This window comes from Rhipicephalus microplus, chromosome X, assembly GCF_043290135.1.
Source record: "Rhipicephalus microplus isolate Deutch F79 chromosome X, USDA_Rmic, whole genome shotgun sequence".
Taxonomy (NCBI): Eukaryota; Metazoa; Arthropoda; class Arachnida; order Ixodida; family Ixodidae; genus Rhipicephalus; species Rhipicephalus microplus.
In genome coordinates this window covers 497,831,751-497,847,991 of record NC_134710.1, presented here as the reverse complement: position 1 = coordinate 497,847,991, position 16,241 = coordinate 497,831,751, and the positions used below count along the sequence as shown (strand labels likewise).

The 16,241-nt window shown below is 44.3% G+C and overlaps 1 protein-coding gene across 5 annotated transcripts in view; it reads left to right on the top strand.

The window, feature by feature from the left end:
* Swt1 (Swt1 RNA endoribonuclease) overlaps window positions 1-16,241 on the top strand; it is a 323,033-nt gene that overhangs the window by 291,181 nt on the left and 15,611 nt on the right. For all 5 annotated transcript variants that reach the window (XM_075880970.1, XM_037412977.2, XM_037412978.2 and 2 more), the window contains one exon: window positions 4,461-4,558. In XM_075880970.1, the coding sequence (XP_075737085.1) occupies window positions 4,461-4,558 (98 nt within the window). The remainder of the gene's footprint in view (window positions 1-4,460; window positions 4,559-16,241) is intronic.

Here is a 16,241-nt window from a genome sequence, read left to right as displayed (position 1 = left end):
GTTTGGCTTGCGAAGGCTACATGGAGGAGCAGCAAGGGTTTCAAGCTCGTCTCCTCCCACCCTCGTTTCACACCGCTTCAAAAATACTGTTGTCTCCGCTCGTAATGAACCGATTCGAAAATTTTTTGTGCCAAAACGTTCCTCATCTGACACCCAACAACTTCCACTGTCTAACTAAAATTCGGTATGGGGCCTGGTAAGTGGCCCTTTTATAATGTGTGTTTCAGTTGAACTCTGGTGCCAATGCTTTGCTCCAGTAGTGGTCTAATGAAAAACAAAATGTGAAAAAGCCGTTTCAGGGACACTTTAGGCAGTTTATCAAACTGAGGACTCAGGGGACATGGAATTCACTGGCGCCTGAACGGTAGTGAATCATCTTATATAATAATTGCTATACACGCTAAACCACATGCGCAAGATTCATTGAATGAACTGCATGCTACGGTACTTGCAACACATGCAATGCTTACGTATAGAGTCATTATAGTGTATGTATAACACTTATTGCATTGTTATCAAAGCAGCTATAGCCAACACCACAACCACAATTCACAGATTGCCCTGACATCACTAGTAAGATCCTTTATGCAGAATCTTCAATCATTGGTGGGGCTGTGTGATAGGTCACTCCGGATGTATATACAGTCGAACCCGGTTATATCGAACCCACATATATAGAATTTTCAGGTATATTGAACTCGCAATTTATTCTCTTCGAATATCTTTGTAAAAGTATAGAAATTTGCACGTTTATATCCAACGGAATTTTTACGTATCTTCAGATATATTGAACGACGTGCAAGCTGGAAGGTGCGCTCTGTCACTGGCCCCCTTGCCTCCGCGATCTACGCGATAGCGTGGCTTTTCACGGTCTTTTCACGGTCTAAGGCATCGACGGAAATTTGCCAGTATCTTGAACCCAGGTCGATAGAGAAGTAGGCAGACCCGTGCAGGCAGTCGAGGGCATCGTCAATCCGTGGCAGTGGGTAGACGTCCTTGTGCGTGACTTTGTTTAAGTGACGGTAGTCGTCGCAGAAGCGCCAGCTGCCATCTTCTTTTTTACTAGAATGACTGGTGAGGCCCATGGACTGCAAGATAGTTTTATGACGCCTTTTGTGAGCATTTTATTAACTTCACACTGAATGCTGAATGACTTGTCGCTCTGAATGTGACACACAATAAGAACGTCATCAGATTGGGCTGGCGTCTCCAGTGTTGATCCTGTGAGTAACAACTGACATCTGACCTAAAGGGCTATCGCCAAAGTCGAAGATGTCCCTGAAGGATGCCGAGATACGCCGGAGATTGGCTGCCTGTGCTGGAACGAGGTCTTGCGCGATCACCTTGTCAAAGTCGGCATCGGTGGGGCTCTGTGAAAAGGTTGCAGCAGGGGAAAGAAGAGTGTCTGCAATGAATGCAGAAACAGGATGTTCACTGATAGAAGAGACCTTGGCTAGAGTCATGCCATCTGGAATAACTTGAGCGAACCAGCTGAAGTTCAGTGTCGGTAGCGATGCCTCATTATTCGAAATCATCAACAGAGTATGAGGAAGGGCAACATTTCTGTTCAATAACAAGTTCAAAATCTGTGCCAGTACATAAGCGCTGTCAGGTAGAGGAGGAAAAGACCTCATGGTTACATAGGTAACGGCTTAGGGCCCTAGGCGAACGTACTCGACAGAACACAAACGTGGTTGAGGTGTAGTTGAAGTGTCATAGTAATAAGGTAGGTCAAGCTGAAGTAAGCCTTTCCACAGTCATTAAGCCAGAGTGCACGGCAAGGAAGTCCGTGCCCAGGATGAGTTCATGAGAGCAGTTCTTGAGCACATCAAAAAGCACAGTTGTGGAGCGATCAGCAGCACTAACACAAGCGGAGCACATCCCAAGCAGAGAAAAAGTTCCACCGTGGGGGACTTGGATGAGCAGTACTGTGGGCAGTGTCAAAACCTTTTTAAGGTAGCGGCGAAGCTTTGAGTTCATCACCGAAATGTGAGCCCCTGTGTCTACAAGGCCAACAACAAGTGCATCGTCTACTTTAATGTCTATGAGGGTGCGTCGTGTCAGCGTGGTCAGAGGGTTTGGCTGGCGCATTGTCGATGCAGCATCACCTCTGCGAGCTGCATAGTCTAGTTTTCCCGAGCAAGGTGAGCTGTCGACGAAGGAGGACGGCAAAATTGGGGTGAGCGCGAAATTTGTGAGGCGACAAGCATGTTTACTGGCTCCATGGATACTTGAAAAAGTGTTGCAGGGCCCCTTTAAAAGGAACATGTTACCCTCAAATCAATCCTTCATTTTATTGAGCTTGTTATGATGGTTTATATGATTCAAGTATAATAAATTTTAAAACGTTATGTATCTTACAGGTTATCACTCGGATCCTGCCGAAACTACTAATCAAAGTTGTTTCGACTTCCTTTCAACGAAAAAAAAAGCCATTTGCATAGAGTCCCTATTTATATTCAAAATAAATATCGTGCAGGTTAGTTAGATTATGATAAATATTCCCTGTTTTTATATGTCATACATACTATTCGAATTTGATTCGAAATTATTCGACCAAAATCACTATTTGCTTCGCATTCGCTTCGATCCCGAAATTCACTATTCACACAAGCCTAGCCTTGACCCTATATTTTTAGTTTTTATTTATTTTTTCAGCACGACATAAACGTTTGCATATGACAGTACACGTATGCTACTGCTAAATACCATATCAAAATAACAATTATATTCTTTTCATAAATGTCAACACAGTATATCGATAGAGTACGCGGCTTCATATCAGCAGAATGACTTATCTCGAGGCATACATCGTACACGGTATTATCACGGAGGACCTGAGAAATGCATTTGGCAGTGACTCGGGCATCCTTGTCTTCCGTCGTCTGCTCCGCATCATAAACTTGACTAACGAGCTTTACTACTTTGGTTCGATTCTTGGAAGTGCTTGTCCAGCTCAGAGATCTTTGTGAAGCCGCACTGCAGGCGGTACATTGTGAAGTGACTCAAACGCAGCACGCGCTCTTTGCACGAGCACGTAAGCGAGCCGCAGCGCATTGGAGCGAAGGGAAAACGCGCCATCTACATCCCTGATTTCTACATTTCTACCAAAGATGGCGCTGCCTGTCCGGAGTCGCAGCGCCACCATGCGTTCCTTTGGCTTCTTATAGGCTGGCTTGATGTAGGGAAAGCAATTGCGTTAATACGACTTATAAAGCATTTTAAAACAGCAAAAAACCAAGCAGTGGTCCCACAATGCGAATAGCGTAACGAGTGGGTCATTCAATGCTCAAACCCATTAGAAAAATTTGGTTTTTGTTCAGCTATGAACTGTGCCACATGCGGACTTCAGGCTTGATTCCCCATCGTCGTCAGCCCTGCATGAACAATTGGCACAAAATTCCTTGTAATAGTTTTGCGAATACCACACTTCTCAGAAGAATGACGAAAAATAGCATGGCAAATTTTAGCTTATACACTACCCCCAAAGAATATTATTGTCCTAGTGGGTGTCAAACAAGTGTGCTTGCAGTAGTTGCTAGCTGTCGCTCTGACTGTGCTGCGCCTGCCGCACAGGCCTGGCGTTTTTAGACTTCATCGGCGTATTTTCAGGTTCTGAAAATGCATCAAAATGTTAAAGATTGGGTTTACTGTATAGCCGCAGATGATCCGAAGCTGAAGCTCAGTTGTTTAGTTCATGGTTTCTTTCGTGCAGCTGCTGGGTGCATCTGCGAAACGATGCTTTTTCCGATTTCAATGCTTATCATTTTGTTCGCGCTTGGCCAGTGTGGTAACTAATCATAGTGGCTGTTCGTCCGCATTATCAACAAAATCAGCTAGCCGCGATTGATAGATAATAAGAAAGGCATCAAATAATTTTGCTGTTTTGTATTCTATTTTCTACTGTAACCCCCCCTACAACAATGCCCAATGGGCGATGTAGGTACTTGTAATAAATAAATAAATAAATAAGGCAGAAGTGAACGCTTCACAATACCCTGCTGCCGTCTCGGCGTTTTGATGGCGGACAGCTGCTGGTGTTAACGTGTTAATGCAACTGTTTGGTTTGTTCACGAAAGTGATTGTAGTCATTGTTTCAGCGTGCTTTTCACCATGGCCTCGCAATGCATGGGTGAGAATCGCGTCGTGACGCTGCTGGGATAAAATAAAAAGCAGCGGACAATTTTTGAATTTTGAAAATAAACGTTCCTTTGTTTTGCTAGTTAAGATCTGCTATATTTTTTCAATTTCACTACAACAAAATTTTTGCTTCAACAAAACTTTTTCTGTGCCCCGTCAGTTTCGTTGTAGCGGGGTTCGACTGTAAAATACGAAACCAGTCATATCAGAGGCGGTTTCATTTAGGCAGCAGTTCTGTTCAACAGATTTCTGTTTACTGACTGTGGACTGTACTTGGGTTTGCTGACCACTGCAGAGATGATTGATTTGTTGTTCTACAGGCACTGGATAGCATTAAGAGGCACAGCATTCAAGTGTTCATTAAAGCTTGTCATCTCCTCTCTGCTGGGAAAACTGGCAAGTGGATTTGGACCAAGTGGTAAGAACATCTCTTGCTTTCATTTATTTTTATACTTTTTAGATTTGAATGCGGAAGTCAAGTGTGAAAATTACTATGGCTAATAATAACAGTACCATGTGCATTTATAGCTGTTTTTGATGTGTTCGGGTTTCACCCGTAAAGACTGTTTGCACCGTTCGGCGCACACCGCGATGTGTGAAAAGCTTTACGAATGTTTGAGACCATTCTGTTAAGACTATGCCATGAAGTTTAGTCAAGAGCGGTTCGATGACTTAGGTGTAAAATACGACACATTCCACCAATGGTCAGACTACTCGACGTTTCCATGTGTAAGCTTAGTTTCATTTTCTGGGCACACGATCACGTGTGTTCACAGTCAACCTTTATCACCATCACCAGTTTAAGAAGGGTAAGAGCGCACTGAATACGAATACACAAAGAAAGGACACACACATACACACATAGCGCTGCTTTCAACAGTTTATTTTTGTGATCACAACTCTACTTAGAGGGCACAACGGTAAGCACAACTCCTGCGCAGAAGTAACCGCAACATTACTAGGCATCATAATGGACTCCAAGGAAATCGAATTCCTTCTTCGTCAGCGCAATAGAAGGCATACTAACACACCTGTCACCCAACTTTTCAATCTCTCCTGCCTCTATTATCTCGCGTGTAAGCTGATTTCTATTTCTTGACAAAACCGCGCACGTGTTGAACAGGGGCATACAACCACACTTTTTACAATGTATTGCTAAGAACCCACCTGCCCCGTTTTTTTAGATTGTAATGATGCTCACGCAGCCGGTCATTCAAGCAACGACCGGTTTGTCCGACGTAGCAGTGACCACAAGATAGCAGCAGGCAATACACGACACACACAGCGCACTCAGCAAACTTAATTTTGTGATTAGTTTTGCACCCCCGATTTTCGTTTGCATTTCTCGTCTTCATTTCTAGTACAACGGGCCCTATCCTGAGTTTTCTTCGTGATCCAAGTGCTACTGTTGCATTAATTTCTGCCATGGAGTGCAAATGCCGGTCGCTTACGTTCTCTGTTCGCAATAAGGTGATCCCACTTGAGCTCAGTATTCTGTTCTGCGGATTCTTGCCTTCGACTGGACATGCTTTGAGGATTTGCAAGATACTCAAGCCTGAATGGCAAAGGCAAGTGCGGTTGTACAGCCATTATCTGGAGCTACAAATTCAAGGCGAACGGAAGGCTGGAACATTTAGAAAAGTTCTTCAGGAATACCTCAAGCTGATCAACAGGACTACTGAATTCTTATGGCAGCGGGAGCTGGCGTATCTCCGGACGCGTCTTCCTGCGAAGAATCCTGCACCCACAAATCCTGTTCACATGTCTGAGGGTGTGTATCTACCAGAACCGGTCAAGAAGGCCCTTTCTTTAGGGCCGAAGTTTGTGGTCGAAACTAAAGTCACGCCATGAATTGTTGTCTTTGGTTAGACAGATCTCAAAGGATGTGCCAGAAGAGGAAGCGGGCCGCATCGTCTCAGCAGGTGTGGACGTCGTCTCTCGATGTAAGATGCCCGATTCAAAACTCTCTATTAAGTGTGTTGGCTCTTATTTGGTCGATAATTCGTTGTGTGTGTTGCCTGCGGACAAAGAGGGCGGATTCGCAGTATTCTCCTCTGTTCAGTACCACGAAAAGGCTGGTGAAGCCATCTCTGCGGTGTTTGACAGTCGCAATAATGTGTGTCTTCCAAAAATAAGGAGTGAGGCTAAGAAGCTGTGTAAGTGGTTGAAGCTAGATAAATTGGTCAGAATAATTGAGAAGGAAACGCGCGATTGTTTAGCAGTGTTTTTCACAGCAAAGACACATAAAGTAGATGTGCCATTCAGAGTTACAATCTCTGAACGCGACATTTGGCAAAAACAAGTAGCGTTGTTTTTGCAAGCAAAGCTTGGTATTTTACCTACCTGTGACCCTTTCCTTGTCAGGAATTCGGAAGAGGTTATTAAATTTATGAACATCAACCATGACTTAAGCCTCCAGGCCTTTTCTATTGATGTAAAAGATTTGTTTTACTCTATTCCTCATCAAGATTTGTTACGTTCTGTTGAAAAAGTCATTGATGAATATGGTGTAATTAGATTTCGAAATGAGGTTGGTCTTTCATGTGGGCATTTCTTAGAACTTCTGACGTGCTACCTTAAGTCTACCTTTATTTTATGATAGGATTGTGCACAGCTGCAGAAAAGAGTCATCTGCATTGGTTCTTGCCTGGCTCCCCGACTGAGTGACTTGTTTTAGCTGAGTTTTGTGTGAAGATGTCGGAAAGGTTGAACGGTACTAAGGTAGCTAGAACTTTTAGATATGTAGATGATTTCTTGCTTTTTGTGAATTGTCCTGCTGAGCAGCTAGCTGCTGAGTTCAATGGCCTTTTACCAGTAATCAAGGGTTGTCTTGAGCCCTTAGAGGTGACGCATGAGCTTCTGCAGAATGGCACCATGAGGTTTCTGGACCTTCGCCTGTCGTTCGACTGCGATCATGCCTGTTGGCATTATGAACCTCGTGCAAGTAAACCCCTTCTTCCCTACCATTCAGCACATTCCAAATTAGTTAAGAGGGTGATTTCGAAGCTTTGCTTCGAGAATGCCCTAACGAAGTCGTGTCCCCATATGGTCCAATTCTGTTTCGATCAGCAAAGGAAGAGGTTGCTGGTTGCCGGGTTTCCCCAGGCTTTGCTCGTCTCCATAGTTGAATGTATCTTGAGGGACAGCAAAAACAAAAACCGAAATGCGGCGAAATTATTTGAGCAAGGGAATCGCACAAGGGTGTTACCTTACGTGCACGCGGTTTCACATAATCTCAAAAAGATTGCCCAGGTGTCCTTTATGATGCGTAGTAATGTTGCGGTTACTTCTGCGCAGGAGTTGTGCTTATCGTTGTGCCCTATAAGTAGAGTTGTGATCACAAAAATAAACTGTTGAAAGTAGCGCTATGTGTGTGTCCTTTCTTTGTGTATTCGTATTCAGTGCGCTCTTACCCTTCTTAAACATGGAATACCAACATGCCCACCTTTCCACCTTGGTGACCATCACCAGCTTGCGGCAGTAGTAGCAATATACAATGTACTAGTAGGTATACAATCATGTGATGGTAGTTGCATATAATCGAAAGCTACTGGCCCAACTTGTCATTTTACTGCAACCATTGCTGTCCTTTCATTGAACACCGTGTTTGTGCATGTGAGCTCATGACAGACTTGTACTTGCAGTTAACTTGCATTTCGGTGACACTGGAGTGTAATGAAACGGGCTTTGAGCTAAGGAGATTGTTGAACCAAATGTGCTGTGTGACACCACGAGTGGACATGCATTCCCTCCCATAATGAGCCTAGTGGGTGGGAGAGGGGTGCAGGGCCATACATATGCTTAGGTGCATGTGAGTGGTGAATTTACCAACTGAATCAAATCCTAGTATATTTGAATACTGTATTTACTCGCATATTGAACGCACTTGCATAATAAATGCACCCCCAACTTCAGTGATCAAAACTTGGATTTTTTTCCCCACGTATAAATGCACCACCTATATTCATCGGCTGTAGTCCCACTAGCTGACACCTGGCGCCTCCTCACCCGTTCGATCTCTTCTGTTTTGTTTTTTATTTTGCCGAGCCATCTTGGCTCGCTCGCTTTCCCCCTTTACCCGTTGCCACGTGTCATATTGTTTTTTTTTTTCTATCTGTTTGCGGCATGACCCCTGTATTCTTTATCTGTGCGCCACAGCGGGGTTCAGGAACAATGCGAGCATAGAGACATTGCAGCTGCTCGGTTCATGAACAGTGGGAGCGTAGAGACATTGCAGCTGATAAGCACACAGCGAGCGAAGGTCACGAAACTGCCTGCGCCAACCAAAGGTTGCTTCCTGCGAATACGAAGAAAGCCCAATCGTGTACAGGCGATTTTCGAGCGATGACGACACGATTGGCTGTCGTGAAGGGTCATTCATTGCTATAGCATCACAGGTTTCTCGAAAACCAGAAAAAATGGCTGGTTGTCCAGAAAAAATCGTGACGATTTCTGCAACGTGGTAGCACCCCCAATTCTCGCTTTGCTTGTTCTGGGCGTGTACAGGAACTTCTTATGTAGAAGTGAGACGGCGACCGTATTTTGCCGTTAATCTTGTTATCGAGGGTTTGTTTTGATGATTGAAGGGCAGCTTGCTGCAATGTTGGTTACTTGCTACAGTGTTAACCGCCTCGTCACGGTCATCGTGTGAGGTTGCCGCGAAGTTGGCAAAGTGCGTCGTAGCGCACGCTTTTGGGTGCCCTTCGAGATCACCGCAGATACCACTGTTGGGGTTAAATGATTGTGAGAAAAGATAGCTGCAAAACACTTTTATGGCATGCACAAGCGGCTTAGGTTCAGCTTGCAGAAGATAGCGTCATCTACCACCTAAGATGAGTAAAGTGCGACGAAGAAGCTGTTTCCAAACAGTGTACGCGTATGTAAATTGCTAAAGCCTAAGCGACCTAACTTTTTTTTGCATTGCCACATTTTTTGCTCTTTCTGAAGAAGTTTTCATAAAATATAACCCGCGCCTTGCAGCGGTGGTCTAGTGGCTAAGGTACTCGGCTGCTGACCCGCAGGTTGCGGGATCGAATCCGGGTGCGGCGGCTGCTTTTTCGATGGAGGCGGAAATGTTGTAGGCCCGTGTGCTCAGATTTAAGTGTAAGTAAAAAACCACAGGTGTTCGAAATTTCTGGAGCCCTCTACTACGGCGTCTCTCATAATCATATGGTGGTTTTGGGACGCTAAACCTCACATATCAATCAAAATTTACTCCGCGTAATAAACGCGAGACAAACTTTGCCGATTTTTCAAGACAAAAAGTGCGTTCATTATGCGAGTAAATACAATGATTTGCATACGGTAACAGAACTATTTTCAAAGGAGGCCTGAAATAGTAATAAAACCATTAACAAAACAGCTTGGCATTTACGCGACATTTATTTGAAACAAATATTCACAAGCTTCGGCAAAGTAACATCATAATCAGTATTAACCAAAAAGCCCATATACAGCAGCAAGCTTGAAAATATTTTGTAAGTGCAGGTCGAAATTCAGAAGCGACTGCCATTCAATGTAGGAAAGAAGTGTACACCTAATGGAGCACTGACATCAAACTTTAGAATCGAGATGTGCCCTTTATTTTGTTGCTCGGTGCCTGTACGTCATCTGGGCCAAGTTTGAGTCGCATCTGTCACCTGGAAGTTACTTTATTTTGACGGCAAACAGTGCATGAGTGCTTAATAGAAAACCAAGTGCTTGGCGATATCGGCACTAGTGCTACGTGTTCGGTGTGATCATGGAAGAAAGAAAGCTGAGGAGAGGCCCTTACAATGCGAGCAGCAGAGTGAAAAGTGTGGCGGAAGGCATGTGCTTTTGCAGGGGGGTTGTGGGATTAGGAGGGCATGCGGGCGTCTCGTGTCATCTGCATCACCACTCATATGACCACGCTGTTGATAACCAGCTGAAGTTCTCAAGGTGAATTTTTATGCAGCTGTTACACTTCTAAGATGATGTAATGTGTCAGAAGCCTACAGTGAGTGTTGGTCTTCATGATCACAAGTTTCTTTTATGTTGTCTGAGGTCGAAAGCGGTTGTTTTTGAAGCTCGCAACCACTTTTACAAAAATGGTTGGCGCCGTAGCTTCGTTGTTTTCCTTCCACACTATGCTTTTGTGTACCTCAGCGAAGGAAGCCTAGTATTCCTAGATGAGAACAGCGGCGTCTACGCATCTCTTAGTGCGAGAGGCGGTGGTGAGCCGTTCTCGTGTACGACGGTTAACAACTATCAGAAAGCAGTACAGTACACTTTTTAAGTGGAACCTAAAGAGACCAGGAAAATGTGTTTCATTTAACTAGAGCTCCGTTTACTGAGAGATGAGCAGGGATGCAGAATTCAGGTACGAAGCCAGTTGTGCTAGAGGCAGCAGTTCTGTTTAACTGATTTCTAATTACTGAAAGTGCCCTGTACGTGGCCTACTGTTCTCACCGGAGCTTGCCAAGTTACGAATCTCACGTGCCTGACACAGTAAGGTGATTTATTGTTTAAATTATCGCTTTCTGTTCACATTTTGTGCGCGGTAACCTCATCTTTGGCCAACATTTTTTTATTCGATTGCAGTCGGCGCCCTCTCGCCGCGACCCAAGCTCTTTCTTCGTTATATGGACGATTGCTTTTGCGTCACATCTGAAATTGAAAACTTCAGACAGCATCTAAATCTCGTGCACCCAGCCATACAATTCACGGCCGAGTGTGAAAGCGACTGCAGCCTTGTCCTTTCTCGAGGTCCAGGTGGCAAGAAAGCGCAACGGCTTGTAGTTCTCTGTTCACCGGAAGCCAACGTACACCGGCCGCTACCTTCAATGTGGTAGCTCATCCTGCCTGCCATAAGGGCTCAGTTGTGACCACGTTACTCCTAAGAGCCAAGAACTCCAATGACTCGGAGCGAAAGAAAGGAGAAGCCTGCGTAAATGTGGACCTCCGAAAAAACGGGTATCCAAAAAACTTGATACAAGCCATCACCCACTGCGCAGAGCAACAGAGGATACGAAAACCCCAATCAGCATTAATTGGCAGCCCTATGAAATGCACACCGGTCCCATACGTCCAAAGAACCAGCAAGATGTTGGCGCAGGGTCTTGAAAAAAAAAAAAAAAAAAAGGGAGGGGGTTCGCATCGCGCACATGCCTATGAAGGCACGTGCGCAGTGCGAAGTACGCCAGTGATGGAAGTGACATTTTGCTTTTTGAAGCAGATTCTGCAGCAGGAAAAATGGTGCTTTGGAGCAGGCTCAAGAGGGCAGAGTAGTTTTAGACACTTTTTTGTTTATTTCTTCAGTGATCTTGATCAAACTGCACAGGATTATGCAGTTATTTCTGCTGATTTCAGATATTTAATTAGTTTTCCTGTAAATCATCTTGTTCCTGAGATAACTGAAGTTCACCCCCTATTGTTTAAGGCCACCATAGAAAAAAAAGTGCTAAATAAAAGTAATATTTAAGATATGCCATCATAGACTAATAACTATGTATTGAAAGTATGCAAGATTTTTTTGTTTTTAGGCTTTTCTTAGTTATTTGACAGCAAAATTAGCTATCCATTTTCAAAAGCAGTCGAAACCGTGTCATAATTTTGGTGAGTAATTATTTAAAGGCTTGTGCTTTAAATTTTGCTCCCATACTTGCATTCTATACACATACACGTTTCCATTGCAAAAAGATTTATTGTTGTACTCACTCTAGCTGCAGAGATATTGGGGCCGCAAAATTGAACAGTCGTAAATTTACTTTTTTGAGAAAAATGGAAAAAATTGAAAACACACAGCTTCTTCAAAAAGCAACAATCATGGTGCGCATGTTATGAAATCCTCATAAAGTACTCATAAACTCGTAGCAGAGCTTCCAACATAGGTGCCGGCAAATTATAAAGAAGACTCGAAGTTGGTTCCACATTTTTTTGCCGGTTCTGCATGTTAACAGCACCGAGAATCGGGATAGTTAGAATGATATTACAAAAAAATTACCACTACCTGGTGTGTGAAAATTTGCAGAAAGATAGACAGATCCTTGTAGAAACCAAATATGTCAATTTTAAAAAAATGAACTTTTGTCACTTTTTGGTCCCAAAGACCAGTCTGCCCCCTTAAGTGTCTTGGGATCAGAAAAAAAATGCTTTAGCTTAAGGTTGCTATTGGCGTTTTTGGAGCAGACACATGTTCCTAACAACTTCTGCAGTCTAAAACATCATTTAAGCATCTAATAAATATTTATTATTAAACATGCTGTATGCTAGTGGGCAGCTAGTATACAAGCCATATAGCAGCATCCTTGGTAAATCATGGGGGCGGGGGAGGGTCAAAGGAGTCCGGAATTTTTTGTGTTCAGGCTGGGGAGGACAGCCTTTGCAAGTGTCCTTGAGAATAAGCTTGAGCCTGTTATATAATTGAGCTGACAGTTAAGCATAGCGCGATCAACATTTTCAAAGGTTCTTTATCTGTTACTGCGTACCTGTGGTAAATGCCTATCACCTGTGTGAACAATGGAAATCGCGAAAAGGTGGAAAAAAAGACTGAATAGAACAATGCGATTGCTAGAGCTCGGACCGCATAATTGTTTTTGAAAATTCTATTTGAAAAAAAAAAACGATTTAATTTTTATATAAATAAAAATACAGCCCATATTAATAATACGAATTGGCCACCATGGCCAGTTATGTGCCACCCCTTGTAATTTTTCTGGATTTCCGGCGCTGAGTTGCATACTAGGATGATAGTGTGTATACAGCTTGCTTTTGGTTTCGCTTAAGCTCACGGGATGGTCACATGATTCAACTTCATTCTTTTTAGTTTGCCAACACCGTTTTGGAGTAGGTTTGAAGCAGTTACAAGTAAATATTGCACTTTGGAGCAGCATTTCCCTTTTAGAGCAGTTTAGAGCAATTGGAGCAGCACTTCCATTACTGGCTGGGCCCCCTCTTCCCCCGCCTGAAATACCGGCCAACTGGCTAACAACGGATGGGACTCCCAGTGTCGTTTACAAATTCTCGTGCATCAAGTGCCTTTCTTCGTATATCGACGAGATAAAAAATCTACCGCAATGACTCAAACAACACGCATATCACGTCCGGAAGCTCTACAAGGAGCACAGCGTCGTTGCCAAGCATTCTTAAACGTTTGACCACCGGATAAATTTTGACGCAATGACTATCGTTGAAAGCGAGACTAACTGGAGGAGAAAGTCACTACTCAAGTCGTGGCATACACAGCAAATGGTCCAAGACGTCAACTGTTCTTTCGGAACCCTTCCCTCGATGTATGCATGCGGACTATGCTCCGCGGCAAGACGGGAGAGGAGGGGGGTAATTAACCGCCCCGCGAGGCCTTGAAGACGCCTCTACAATGTAGCCCAGTACTCCCTGAGAAAGGAAGCAAGCCGGTTCCGAAACATCGGGCTTACACATTTTGATTGATTGATCGATATGTGGGGTTTATAACAACAGTACTGAAAGTTGGGCGAGTTGGTACTCATTCATGAGTTGGAGTTCCGGTCAAGGTGCGGGTTAACAGTGGAGGCATTTCCGGAACTCCTCATGGTGTATTTACAGTCCACTGTTGTTGGTTTTGGCAAGGACCTATATGTGCAGAAGGCTGGTGTATGTATCGGGTCGGCTGTAGCACCCATTCTAAGTGACATTTTCCTCAGTCGCGTTGATAGAAAAGTGTCAGATAGTCTAGCAGGGACTGCGGAACACATTTTCCGGTACGTGGACGACTATCTTGTACTCGTACCTAAAGTTAACTATAACCAGAACGTCATCAATGTTCTCAAGGTGTTTAGAGAGAATTCCTGTGGGCTGAAGTTCACAATAGAGTTTGTACAAGACAATTCTTTACAGTTTCTGGACATCAAGTTGCTCTTCAAGGCAGATCACGTGTGTTGGCGGTATAGTCCACGAGCCAAAAAACCACTGCTAAATTTTGCATCTAGTCACTCAAAAGTAATAAAAAATGCGATAGTGTCCTCATGCCTTAGATTTTCGTTGCTTCGGTCGTGTGTGCACGAGATTGCTTCCAGCTTTCAGGACCAGCTAAGCAGGCTCAGGGCAGCTGGGTATCCCAGCCATTTGCTGAACACTATTTGCAAAAAACTCATCCCAGTGATAAAAGGTACGGAAAGAAGTCTCAGAAGAGTACAAAGTGAAAAAAGAAAGCTTGCAGTTCTCCCATATGTTCATAGGTTGTCCCATGGCTTGAAAAACGTAGCAGCGAGATACGGAGTAACCTCGGTTTTTACAGCACCCAACAAGCTGTCTAAGTTGTGTCCACGACTTCGGAACATGATGGAGTCCGGCACTACGCAGAGTAAGAACAGCTGCCAGATGAAACACAGCCAACAATACCGGTCTTGCAGAACAGCAGTGGTATACCAGGTTCCGTTCAGCTTTGGCAGATCTTATGTCGGGCAATCTGGAAGGTGTGTAAACACACGGTTGAGGAAGCATGACTCGGCATTACGTAGTTCAGGACGAACACATCTGGTGGATCACTGCAAGTCTTGTGGGTGCGTACCAATTTTTACAGACACAAAGATTCTGTCAACTCACAAGAGAAAAATTAACAGGGAGTTGATTGAAGTATTCCATATTAGAAACATGGGAGAAAAATGTATTAGCCAAGCTTCCGTCACCTTGTCCGATAAAGAATTTAACTTTTTGAAAGGCACGTGCAACAATCCGTCTGCAGATGCGTGAACTCTTTATTTTTTGTCGTTTTGTGGTTCTTATCATGACGTAGGGCTGAATGAGCTTCTTTTGGTTATCTCGTTTGTTCCTGGATCCACCGATGGGGGGGCGCGTGGGCTACGTGAAGATATAAGTACAGTTCGTTGTTCAAAATAAACCAGTTGTGAGTTTGCGCCCGTGTTGTTTGCCTCTTTTCCTTGTGGTCGTGTAATTTTTTTGGGCAAAGAAGTCATGAATGTGGGGTTTAACGTCCCAAAATCACCATATAATTATGAGGGACGCCATAGTGGACGGCTCCGGAAATTTCGACCACCTGGGGTTCCTTAACATGCGCCCAAATCTGAGCACGCGGGGCTACAGCATTTTCGCCTCCTTAGGAAATGCAGCCGCCACAGCCGGGATTCGATCCCCCGACCAGCGGGTCAGCAGCCGAGTACCTTAGCCACTAGGCCACCGCGGCAGGCCTGGGTTTACGGATTTTCACGCACTTTTTTGTTAGAGTTAAAATCATTTCTCAGTTTATCTACCCAACCAGATAGACATCTGTCTAATGTCTGCTTTCAAATCATTAATAGTGAATTTTAGTTTATCCGTAGGCTCCTTTGCGTCCATGTAATACCGGGTTACTGCCACCGTGACCGTGAGATGTCAGATAGGTGGTGCCATTTGGAGGTGCAAAGAAGAACCTGGCAAGCAGGGAATGTTTTCTATTTCTCCGCTGGTGTGCGTTCTCTATACTGATATTCTATTGACTGCTTTGCGTATACCTGGATCCTGTGCACGCTAAAACACATAAATATAGCTAGTTGAGGTGCACCAGCGAGCACGGCCAAAGCATGCATCCTTGGGCACCTCCTTATTGCTGCTTGGAATGGTGTTCATTTTGGAATGGCGGTTCTGCAAAGAGCCGATCGAAGCAAAATTGATTCGCGATGTCACGAATCGCGGCGTCTCCAAGCGACTGTCGTGCTCAACCTGAATCCACACTTTCTACAGCGGCGATGGCAATGCAAGTGACAACAATGTTTATAGATACTTCTTCAGTTTCTGAATTCCCTGCTTCGCCTGTGGAGAGCAGGTGGGCGGCCACAGTTCCCATCATTGTGGCGCTGCAGTCAAACTTTGGGCCAAGAAAATGAAGGTTGTTTGCTACAGCTAGGTGCGGTGTAGCCGGTGTGCAGCGTTTACACCACAATTTCATATTGAGAACCCCGCACACAACTTCTTGTTTTAGTCACCAGGAGTATAACGTCAGGTCTAGATGGTGTGTGTGCGAGCGTCCTTTGGGTCTTCGGGGAAAATAATAGCTCGCAAAACCATGGTGCTAGGCGAGCGTTTGTAGATTGAAGAGCCATTTTGTGGCCCTGTCACTTCTTCGCGTGGGTACTCGGAGACCATCGATGACTGAATCGTGACTGATG